Below are 13,153 nucleotides of genomic sequence, written 5' to 3' on the forward strand. Positions count from 1 at the left end.
TCCATCCATCCCTTCACGCCCTCCGCTGCCACACACATTATTAGTATCAACTCCAAAATTGACTGCAAGGTACCACGGTTGCAGATGTTCGTCCTGGCAGGTGTGACCCAAACTGATTGCAACAAAGCACGATTTTGAGGAAAAAATCGTCAAACCCTGAAATAGGAAAGAGAATTTACGATTTTGAGGAGAAAATCGAAAAACCAAGAAATCTGAGGTTACAAATCATCATTTTTGTGGAAAAAAAAGGGTAAAAACCAGATAACTAAAATCTTATGCGAATATCGCGGATTACAGATGAGATAATTTTTAAGGGAAAATTATAAACCCTGCAAACATTTTTTGAGGAAAAAATCGTGAAAACCCTCCCATGATTTTTTGTGGAAAACATCAGAAACCGACAGACAATTTTTCAGGAAAAAATCGTGAAAACCCTGGGACTTGTAAGACGAGGTCTGGCCTAAATCAATCTGATCAAGGCAACGATATTCAGATATCGTGAACATACATTGTTTCCAGGTGTTGTGGCAGCTGTTGAACTTTTGATTGCGTTCCAACATGATGTTGGTCAAAGATGCCATCACAAAAATGGAGGTTGAACGAGGTCAACCTAGTGAAAGCATGAGACAGAAGAATCTGATTCAAAAATCAGAATAGAAGCAGCTGCACAAAAAATCTGAAACCCTGGAGGAGAATTCTGGCATGAATTGTAAGGTGCGAATTTTGAGGTTTTGAAGAAACCCAGAAATGAAAATTTTCTGCAAACTTAAAACAGCATAAATGGTGCCTAAAGAAAACAGCAAAAATCCCAACGTCCACAGAAATAGCAAAAATTGTGAACTATTTTTAAATTCCAAGGCAAATTTGTTGGCACAAAATTCGAGGTGCGGAAAACGAGGCACCCAGAAAAATGAGACCAACCCAGAAAAGCTCTCGAAAAACCCACCAAGAATCTGAAAACAGAATGGAGATTTGACGGCTCAAAAATTGAGGCACGGAAAACGATGCACCCAGAAAAATCTGATGACGACCCAGTTGAGGTCTCGAAAAATCCACCAAGAATCTGCAAGCAAAATAAAATTTCGACTTGAACTGAAAGGTCAAAACCCTAGTCGAATATTGCAGAAACCCTAAGAAAATTTTCAATATGCAAAAAAAAACTCCAGGTTGCAGGCCCGAAAATCTCCAGAACTCTTAAAAAAACATGAACTGCTGCCCAGCAGAAATTCACCCACGAACTAGAAACCCTCGAAACCCTAAAAAAGCCTTAAAAAAAGCAAAACCATTTTTTATAAAAAACACAACTAAGAAAAATCTGGAAAATATTCCAAAAAGAAGGCCATGAATTTTTATTAAAAAATTCGCCAAACATTAAAGAATCCCATTGACCGGCTCTGATACCATGAAAAATAAATTGAATGAATGATTCAATAATCGGATGATTACATTGAACGATATACACAGGTATATATAGAGGTTACAAGACGATGTTCTATAATTAGAACTTAATGTTAAAGTAAAAGATTAAAGAGCTAAAAGCTAAATTAAGCTTAAAAGCTAATTAACTAAAAAAGAAAAAGCTAAATGCTAAATAAAGCTTAAAAGCTAATTAACTAAAAAGCTAAATGACCATTAAACAAGGAACTAAATATAGGTGACTAAAATATAATTAAATATTCTAATAGTGAGAAGCTCTAGAGTAGTACTTTTTTGAGCTGAAGTTTGTCTCCATAAATGGTTTTCATAGCTGGATATCTGGAAGTGTCATGTTTTCATTTCCTTTGTTGCCCAATAATGTTTGCAAAAATGTATTTTGAGGCAACTTAGTACCCTTAACTGAAGAAGTAACAACTTTTTTTTGAGGGACATATATGTAATGTCCCCTAATTAGTTATACTTTAAATTAACCTAAAGAGTACCTTTGTATATTGTTTTCTTGCAACGCAAAATTAGAGAACACATATGAAGTAATACTTATGAACTGAAACATATACTAATGAATTATATTGAGTGATAAAATTCTTTTTTATGTATTAATTACTATTAGCATTATATTTGTTAGATAAAACTAGATTGTAGGTTAGTTGTCATTCTTTATTGTCCATTTCTTAGTGCACTAGGGTAGGCTAGCTGGATAGGGTGTCCAAAAGACCCTCCACCCTAGGCCCAAGAGCAAATGCTACATCCCTCTTGGCTCCATGTGGCAGGTGTTAAGCATCCATCATGGAGTGGCGTACTGTTGTGACCATTTCACACATCGCCCCATCGCAAATGGGGACCCCCTCTTTTTGCTTGTTTTTCGCTCGTTTTCGCTTCCGTTTTTAGGGTTTTGCTAGTTAGTTCGTCGTCTGGATTTAGGGTCAAGCCTTAGGGTTTTAAATTTTGTCTTTTCAAGCCAAAATCCAGTCGTTTTTGAGAGCTTTTGAGCTTCCTTTTCTAGGATGCAAATTTTGAATGCAATGAATTCGCCAAAATGGTCTAATTTTCAATTGGAATGTTGATGCAGAGCTTAAATTTGTCTAAGTATTGAAAGTGAAATGTGAATTTTTGTCCGATTGAAAATTTTGACCAAATTTTGACTTTTTTTTGATTTTGATCCTGGGCATTGGAATTGATTTGTTTTCGCCTCGTGAAGTGTTAAAATGTGAAAAATCATATTATTTTGGCCTATAGGAGCAAGATCGCTCCTGTCCCTCAGTGAAGGACGGGAGCTCGTTTTCAAATATCTCATCATCCCTGCAGAGTCCAGACAAATTTCAAGTTGGAAGTGATGGAGAACGGCGGTATCTTTCCATTGAATATAAATTGAAGATTTTCATGAGCACAGAAATGCCTCCAGGAGGAAAATCGCTCCTGTCCCTCAGTGAAGGACCGGAGCTACAAATCAAATTTCGCCTTGTCCTTGCAAGATTTTGATGACTTAATGATTTGAGGACGTCCAAAGGAAGATGCTTCGCCAAATGAATATAATTTGAGATGCTGAAACGAAGGAAAATGACCTATATTGACCAAATCGCTCCTGTCCCTCTCCAAGGGACCAGGGCGAAATACCTTATAGCTCCTGTCCCTCTCCTAGGGACCAGAGCGATTTCCTTCATTATGCAAAATCCAGACAAAGGTCAAGGCAAGTTTACGTTCGAAAACAAGGAAAAACATGAGATAAATGCGTTGAATATAAATTGAAGATTTTTGGGACGTCCATAACAGTGCTAAATGCCTAGTTCGCTCCTGTCCCTCTCCAAGGGACCAGAGCGATTTTTGATATAAATGATTTTCTTGCAAAGTTACAGATGATGTCAAGGCATGGACGAATGGAGTGAAGAGGGACGAGTCCGTTGAATATAAACTTGGAACCTGGCAAAGTGAGGTAAAGGCTACAAAAGGAGGATCGCTCCTGTCCCTCTCCAAGGGACCAGGGCGATACAATGGTGATGTTACTTCCTATGCAAGTTCAAGGTCGATACAAGTCAAGACAAGGTGGCGAGGGACACTTCAAGACTTTTTTAGCAAGCACAAACATTCAAAGGTCGTCGCAATGATGAAATTCGCACCCTATAGCCTAGTTCGCTCCTGTCCCTCAGGAAGGGACCAGGGCGATGTTGAATATATTAGTCATTTCATGCAAAATTTACGTAAGGACAAGATGTTGCAATGTTTTAGAGGGTCCATGGTATGATAAAAAGATGATATACAAGGGTTTTGAACGTAAAATGATCATCATTTTGAGCATGGAGACTATATCGCTCCTGTCCCTCTCCAAGGGACCAGGGCGATTTGCTTTGGATTCATCGTTTTGCTTCAAGTTCAAGCTAAGTCAAGACGTCATGAGATAGCATATGGTCCAAGGCATCGTTTGAAGATAATTCGCAAGAGTTTTCAACGTCCAAACATTGCCAATCAAGGTGAAAAGCTCCCATCGCTCCTGTCCTTTGGACAAGGACCAGGGCGATCCTATCAAAAGCACGCATATTCCTTCAAGATCAAAGCTAGGCGAAGTTAGGTAAGGTCAAGGACGGCGTCTAGAAGACATTGCAAAGGAGATCAAAGTGTAAAGTTGCCAAGGTTAAGGAGAAAACATGGATCGCTCCTGTCCCTCTCCAAGGGACAAGGGCGATGATCCCTTTAATACACCCAAAACTTCATGCGAACAAATGGAATAAGCGCAAAAGACACAAGTAAAGGATGTTATTCGCCAACAATGAAAAGATCGAAGTTAAAAGATGCAAGATGGACGTGGAAACAAGGAGATCGCTCCTGTCCCTCTCCAAGGGACAAGGGCGATGAACACTCAAAAGGCACTTAAACACACATGCAAGATGATCAAATGCGAAGAACCCATCGAGATGATCGACTTTCAACGTGGAGATGAAGGAGTTGGACGTAAGAAATGCAAAATCAAGACCAAAATCATGGATCGCTCCTGTCCCTCTCCAAGGGACCAGAGCGATGAGGTACGTCCCTTCCTTTTTTCCAAATTTGGCGCCAAGTAAACAATTCGAAATTTCCTTAAATGCTAAATCGATTAAAAAATTGAATATCCATTTTATTTAGCATTTAATATGGCGTTATCTTTTATTAATTATTTTTTGCCTTTATTTAAAAATCGAAATTCACATTTAAAAAACGCAAGGCATTAATAATTAATTAATTAATTAATAAAAATCGATTTGAAGCGCCCAATTAAGCAAGTCGGCCTTGTTATTTTATTGCAAATCATTTAAAAAAATGGTTTTATTAAGCAAGTCGGCCTAAGGGGTGAAAGGATGAGCGCGCTATATATGAAGGGTGAGATTTCATTTTCACATAATCATTTTTACCTTTCTTCATGCGAATTAAGAAGAGGCGAATATAGTGCGAAGTATGTTCAAAGGTGGTGCGAATTCAAACTAAGGGTGGCGCTTAGTTATCAAGGGTGGTGCGAATTTGAAGACCACACCAAATGCGAACTTGAGGATACATTAAGGCGAATTTGCTAAAGACTTGGAGGATTTGTTTGAGCGATTTGTCAAGGACAAATTTGAAGATCATTTAAGACCACGTCTAAGGCGATACTTGAAGATCACGTTCACTCCAAGGGTGGCAAAGTCAATTTTGAGGAGATCATATTGAAGATTATTTTATACCTCAATTTTTGCCTAGGCGAATTTTGTTTTTGCATTCTAGAGATTAGCTCTCTACCGAGGTATGGCGATTTTAATTATTATTGCTTTATTCATTCATCGTCATATTTCAAGTTTTGAAATTTTGATTTTTGAATTTCTCTTAGCTCAATCGTTGTTTTTTAGGAAATGATAACTCTAGAGACTTATCATGAGGTTTCCTAAAAGCTTTTCTCTCTTATTTACGCTATTTATTGCAAAATCTAGTTCTTATAATGAAGCGTTGTGTAGGTATGGCGACCTCGAAGGCGGGAGCATCCACCAGTCGCTCGGCTCTCATGAAAGAAGATCAGAAGACCGAAGAAGTGGAGACCAAGATCGTGTCTAAATGGAGCAACATTGGAGATACCAACTTGGGGAACTTTAGCACGAAGAAGTTTCGAGAGGTCCCTTACATTGGCAAGCCATCACCTGTCGCCCGGAGAATAATAGAGAGTGGCATCATCAAGGCGGCCGGTTTTCCTCCAGCTATTCAGTGCCACGAGTTGATGATCGAGTGTGCCCGTCACTACAATCCACAGTCCAGGACAATTGTGTCCAATGAGGGAAACACTTTGGCGTACCTTTCAAAGGAAGCCATAAGTGAAGCCTTCCATCTTCCAGAGCACAGGGACATGATATACAAGAGCATTGAAGGAGCCAGATCAGTGTACGATGATGATCCAGATGCTTGCCTAAGCATAATCAACAAGAATTGGCTACTCAAGAGTCGTCCCCGTCTAAGCAAAGTACCGAACACACCACACAGGATTGATTTCCAAGAGGAGTACAGAGATTTGATTACCATGCTCAACAGAGTTACAGGAGCACCTCATGCCTTCTATTTTGAGAAATGGATGTTTTACTTCATCCAGGTGATTGTTCAAGGAAAGGGTACAATACATTGGGCTAGGATAATTAGCCATTGCTTAGACGTACAGTTGAGGAGACTCAGGGCTACTAAGTCCTTCCACATGAGTTCATACGTCATCTATGCCTTAATCAGGAGCGTTGAGTACGCAGGACTACCTCACAGAGGAGTGATTGGAAGAGGACCCGGCGAGGTCAGAGCTTGTGAATCCTATACCTACTTGCATCATCCGCCAGGAAAGAACTACAAGCTAGTCAATGACACTTTCACGATGAACATAACAAGGACGTTGCAAGGTGGGATTCACAATAGATTATCTCAGGATGCCCAGGAGTTCATCAAGAGGTACGGTGCTTGGTTCCTTCAGTTTCCCAAGTTCACTTACATTAGAGTGCATGGATGTCCTTTACCTCCATACATGTTGCCGAGGTATCCGACAGACAGAATTGTGTTACTTGAAGTAACAAGGCAGTTGGCAGCATATGTGAAGGCATTCAGACACAGACATCAGAATGGAGTTCAGGTACCTATTATTTTGGGTAATTCAGTTGAGGTATGTCCTAATGTCTTAGCCATGGATGACGCAGAGAAGGAGTTAGCCTTGTATTCTTTTTCATCTTTTGCTTGGAGGAATAGCTTTGATCCCCATGGACATTTAGAGGAGACGGTCGGTAGAAGATTTAAACATGAGCACCAAATTGAAGATTTTATGATGAATCTCCTAGATGATCTTGAAGTGAAACGTAAGATACATTCTAGATTGCCTTTGGATTTCATCAGGAAATGTAGGATTTACAGAGTGGCCGACCAAGCTCAGGACAATGGCAGGCACATCCAGTCTTCATATGATAGAGAAAGCAAAACGATAAGTTTGAATTGGAATGAGCCCGAGGTCGTGGATTTAGATGATTTGATGGCACCAGTCTTGTCTTGTACTCGCAGATGGGTAGACGTTCAACATCAGAAGTTGAGAGAACAAGGCATAGCTATGTCTTTTACTTTGGAAGAGAAACCAGCCGAAGGTGGAGCCAGTGTTAGTGAAGGCAATCCTAATCCTAGGAATTCAGGTGAAGGTAACCTTCGATGTGCCAGTGAGGGCAATCTTCATTCGAGAGGTTCAAAGAGAAAGGAAAGATTAGAAAAGAAAGAGTCTTCCAAGAAAAAGCAAGGTGCCAACAAAGATCAAGCGCCAGGTACTTCTTCTAGACCAGAGAATAGAACAATTCGAGTAGAAGAGTCTATGGAGTCGATGGTACAGAATGACAGGCAGGAGGAAGGACAGGCACAACATGTTTCGTCAGATGGATCTCTTCAAGACTATGATTTAGATAATGATAATGAAATAACATCTCCTCTCAGACAAGAAGAAATAGTACATAAAGAAATTCAAGTTCAAGAGACAAGATCGAATATCCCAGATTGGTTGAAGGAAAGATTGACCAAGGTGATCGTAATTGAGGACGAGGACAGTGCAATTGATTTAGAGAGCCTTGTTGGACGTTCACATATGACAACAGAGAAGAAGAAGGCTACAAAGATGTCCAAGATGATTCGAGATGAGACTGGATCTAGAAAACTGCAGATAGCTACACCGGCAGCAGATAAATACGAGGGTGAGATCCTAGCAGAGGATTATGATATACAGACTTTTGAGTTAGGACCATCCACAACAGAGCAGACTTTAGATGATGCCACCGACACATTTGAGGCATTGAAGGACAAGTTTAGAGAAGAAGTAGAAAAGAATAGAAAGCTGGAGAGAGAGGTCGGTGCATGGAGGACATATTTCAGTCACATCAATGAACCTTTGGGACGTCAGGATCCAGTTAGATCACCAGTGCAGGCATTGCCCCTTCAATCGATCAATGAAGCAGAAAGATTCAGGAACCTGGTCCAGCGTACATGTAGTTGGATGGATAGATCTCATGCAGTGGCCATAGAATTTGTTTCGAGGATGTCGAAGATCATTCATCAGGCTATCCAAGTCCTTGAGATAATCCACAGATTGATGGCAACAGTAGCTGCATTTGCCCATACCAAGGACGTTGTCATCCCTGTCTTGAAAGTAATAAGACACACATCCAGAAGAATTTTAACGCAGGAGAGGATCTTAGAGGGTGATTCTCACAGTTTGTTTCAGTGGTCAACCTTACTCCATATAAAGAGTGTTCTCTTCGAGGACATCAGTGTTAGATGTGGTCAAGTTGAGGAGGTGATCAATCCGATCCAGGACAGAGTATTTGAGGTACTTCGTACCATTCTTAGCAGAAGGATCGAGGTCGAGACAGATGTGGATATTCAGGAATTTGAGGATAAAATCAAGATCATCTTTCGCAAGGACGTAGATGTTACAGATGAGCAGTATGATCAGATGTATGCCACCATGCTCCTGATTGATAGAACGAAGGAACTTGAACCTACTTGGGACGCAGCTCTTCTAGATGCATTCGATCAGGTCATTCACTTAGAAGAGAGTATCAAGAATCTTCCCGAGATTCCAATCACAGAAATCGAAGGAATCGTGACAAAATTCATTGCATATGCTAAGAAAGAGAATTGGAAAGGGAATAAGATTCTAGATGAAAGGTTGTTACAGATGACATGACATCTTATTTCTCATTGGTTGATACCTCCTAGATTTTTGTGCCGAATTTAATATTTGGCTATGTATTTAATATTGTTCAGTAAAAAGGAGGTCATTTGTAACAAACCCTAATTAGGGTTTAGGTGTCATGATCTTGTCCGTTGATTTACTTTCAATCTGGACCTTTCATTGTAACTGGGGATGCTATTTATACCCCCATTTTTCATTTCATTTGGGAATAGTGAATAGTTAATAGTCGAATAGTCAGATAAGAGTGAAATAGAGAGATTAGAGTTAGAAGCAATTCTTATTTTGTAGCAAGATTGAGTCTTGAAGAGAGAAATTCAAGCAATTGTTGTATATGATGACTTGGAAATCAATAAAATATTGAAGTTATGGTGTTTTGTTGCAAATTTCTTAAGTTATCTTCATGGTTGTTGGATGTACTTGAATCACGCTCAATCAAAGTAGTTTGTTAATTTGAAAGACTAAGTGTGAGATTTGATATTTGGTGGGATTCGCAATCCAAACCACTAGCTTCTTGCTGATTGTAGGAACGCCTTGCGTGGTCGACTGGAAAACATTTTGAGTCCTTAACCTTCAAGCATTTTCGTATCTAGGATATGTACCTTCGTAGTAGTGTCCTTGGTCTTTGATGCATTGAACATCATTATTACCTTAGAAGATCGCACTAATTTCAATTGAGTTGTTATCTTATGGCAAAATTGAAGTTGGTTGAGTCTTGCCAAATCTCATTCATGCTAAGTCGTTCATAGGGTTAGGCTAGATTAGACTTCCTTAAACCCTATCCTTTTGCTATTTTTTGAAAGTTCCTTTTAGTTTAGTAGAATCTTCGAGCCTTTGGAATCCGTAAGACGCCTTGGAGGAAACAGCAAATCACATCATACCACTAAAAAAGCTTGTCCACACGTGGACACCCCACTAAAAGAACCTTGGAGTCCATCTAACTGATCCTTTTTGCAGATCTTCAGCAGTTAGAGACTATTTTCTCAAGAGAGGATAAGATGCCTGTCGGTATTTTATTCTGTGTATGATTGTGTACAAAATACACGTCAACACGTACCCAGTGAGGTGTCCTATCGCCGTTCCCCCTCATCACAATCACCACCTCTCTTAAGCCCAAGAGCAGATGCTACACCCCTCTTGGCCCCATGTGGCAGGGTTTAGGCATCCACTATGGAGTGGCGTACTTAAGAGAGAGTCCCTCATATGCAATTAACCATTTGTGATATTCTAATGTAGTTATATTTGTTATTCAATTCAGCTCATTACGATAATCAATTATACTTGACATAGTTATTACAATTCCATTATATTACATTAGTGCCTTATATTAGGTTGTCATCAATGCTTTCTGTTATTACTACTTTGTATCAGTATTGATCACTATTTGTCATTATTCGATTACAATTACTAGACTGTTTCTTATATTATTAACTCTATGAATTATAACAATCTGTGAAAACTGAATTATTGCCTTATTCATTCTTGGATTCATTATAACACACACACACATGTATTATGTCTAACAGTAATGTTATGTGTAATTATTTTAATGTTGTTTGAATTATTATATATTATTTTCTTATTCAACTTTATGTCGTATTTGTGCTGCTAATTTAATTGAGATCATACACAACAGTGTAGATTTAAAGATATACATATAGGATTTTAATATAAAGAATACTGGCCGTTATATTCCAATATTAAATCAGAAACCCTTTATATACGTACCTGTCACTGAGCTCTTCCTCTTTCCTATCCTTGCTGGCAGTCTTTATAATTTCCTCTATGTATTATGAATATATATGAAATTAAGTATGACAACAAGAAAAAAGATGCCACCGCTGTAACTTAATAACAGTTCTGATCTGATCCAATCCATGGTGATGTTATTGGATGCTTTGATTCCTTTCCTTTATATCTCTCAATGTGAGGGAGAGGTCACACTTCTTGATCATGTATGCCCTTTGACAAGAGATACACCCTTTCACCATTAGCACTCTTTGAAAGAGTGCAACTCTTCATTATTTTTGCCCTTTGAAAGGGACACAACCTTTCACAATCAGATCTGCGCTTCTTATTTAAGTCAGTTCTGCACTTCTGATTCCCAAATTATCCCCTCTCAAATGAGGCTCTCTTCTCCCTTTTATACCTCATATTTGGGAGAGTCGCAACTTATCATTTCATGCCTTTTGTCCATTCGTTAACTTAATTAAATTTTTAATTATTTTTAATTATATTCTTTTATATTTTAAATTTTAATTTATTTTATTCTTTTAAATTTAAATTTTATTATTAATATTTACCATTAAATTCTATTTCAAAGTGGGGACATTACAATATAGTTGAATGAGAAATTTTAGGAGACAATGCAGTCAAGAACTTTATAACCGGGACCGACCCTTGCAATCAAATTTGTCCCCTTGATTTTCTCTGCCCAAATTAGTTAAATATTAACTAAATTAATAAAACCATAAATATGAAAAATAAATAAATAATGTTATGAAAAAGAAAATATAACTCAATATTAAAAGCTTTTTCTTCATCAGCTGTATTAACTATAGCTCAAAACCTAGCAGGTATGCTTTCTTTTAAAACAGGAATAATTTTAGCATTTCATTGACCTTCACCTAGCCACCTTTATACTGAATCATTGATATGATCATTGTTGAGAATCAATTTATGTACACAGAATTAAGGACTTACCTTTGTAAGCCTTTCCTTGAAAATAGTATTGACATGTTCTATTTCCCTTCAATGTTGGAGAATTATTTATGATAATAAGCTTTCTGATAATACTTGTTTAAGCATAATTATTGTATTTGTTTCTGTGCAGGTTCTTTCTGTTGTTGGTCTTTTGCAAGATGAGGTAGACCCCATGGTGTCAGTGATGAAGGTTGAGAAAGCACCGCTGGAGTCATATGCTGACATTGGAGGTTTAGATGCTCAAATTCAAGAAATTAAAGAAGCAGTGGAGCTTCCTTTGACCCATCCTGAATTATATGAAGATATTGGTATAAAGCCTCCAAAGGGAGTTATCCTCTATGGAGAACCAGGAACAGGGAAAACTCTTCTTGCAAAGGTATGCTATGCAGATAACTTAAAAGTTAAAAGTAAGCTTTTATCTTGTTGATTTTTTAAAATTATCAATGACAGTTTTTTGCAAAATGTGAAGTATGGCTGCAGGGGCGTTTCTTTTATATTAGGCTGATGTGCCTGGCTAGTTGGGAGTGAAAGAAGCTTGTGCTTTTTTTTTTCAAGAAAATCAGTAAAATCTTATTGCTATGATTTAATAGGCTAACATACACCAATTTTAATACAGAAAAGTTACAAATAACCCAGAGCAAGTGATTGTTTACAAGGTAGGAATTTAGGTGAGTTTGTTGTACAAGACAACAAATTGATGCCTTAGGTAGATCACATCAATACAAATTTGCTGTTTGTATTTTAATTTTGTTCTTCATATTGAACAATATTTGTGTAGATATCACGCAGCATGCTTTATTTTGTAAATCCTATTTTTGCTAAAGATGTTTTGCTTGGATAAATAGACTATCCTTGTTTGTACTTATATTTGTCTACCTTCACATAAAAAAATGTATGAAAATTGTGAAAAGTCAACTTCAAATTCTTATGGTAAATGAGCAAAGCTTTTTATTATTCAAATATATGTTTAAAAAGCATTTGTATGTTAGGGTTTTTAATTTTTGCTATAAAATACACCCAATTTGTTTGGTTCCATGATAGACGAGAGCTCTAATCCGAACAAGAGTGGGAGAAAAGTTTAGCGCACAAGTGGAGAGCAGGATGGAGTCGGTGTGGTTAAGTCAGCTGCCTTGTTTGGGCTGGGTGGGTGTGGTTAGGCAGGCATAGGGTCTTGCTATGAAGGGTGAGACCCAGCAGCTTGTGCTTGTAACTAAGTGTAAAGCATGCAGCAAAATGATGTTGCAATGAAATCGAGGAGTGATGCTTAGGGTTTTGAGGTCAAGTTGTGAGCCTGACATGTTGCAACCTTTGCTCGCAAACCTTTTAGTTCACCTTGATCTCCATCTGCACTGCATGACAATTCAATCCATTTAGGGTTTTTTATTTTTATTTTGTTATAATAAACTAATAACTTATAATTTATTTCTGTTTAAAAACTTTATATTATATATTTATAATAATATTTTATTTTTTTGTTTTACTTTTCTTTTAATTTTATTTTTTAATATTAACATTTACTAAATTAAAATTTTAATATCTTAGAATATTTAATCTAGATTTTCAATTATTAATATATAAAATTTAGTAAATATAAATTATAATATTTAAATTAAATTAAACAAATATAGTATTAATTATTTTGATAATTTTGTAAATATATCACTTATTTTTTTAAAAATCAAATTTATATAAAATGAATTTAAAATTGATTGTTTTTTTGATTTTTTTTCTCCTTGCTGAATTTAATTGCTGCTGAACATGAACATGAACCTGAACTGTGTGTGTGTATGTATATGTGTTGAAATTAAATAGCTAGTTCGAATAATTTGA

General features: G+C 37.3%; 1 protein-coding gene across 1 annotated transcript in view; it reads left to right on the top strand.

Moving 5' to 3' along the window:
- Positions 1 to 13,153, top strand: part of LOC131062802 (26S proteasome regulatory subunit 4 homolog B) — a 65,350-nt gene that overhangs the window by 7,542 nt on the left and 44,655 nt on the right. Inside the window, exon 2 of the mRNA XM_057996544.2 lies at positions 11,454 to 11,699. Coding sequence (XP_057852527.1) covers positions 11,454 to 11,699 — 246 coding nt within the window. The remainder of the gene's footprint in view (positions 1 to 11,453; positions 11,700 to 13,153) is intronic.

The sequence above is a fragment of the Cryptomeria japonica genome, chromosome 9 (assembly GCF_030272615.1).
Source record: "Cryptomeria japonica chromosome 9, Sugi_1.0, whole genome shotgun sequence".
Taxonomy (NCBI): Eukaryota; Viridiplantae; Streptophyta; class Pinopsida; order Cupressales; family Cupressaceae; genus Cryptomeria; species Cryptomeria japonica.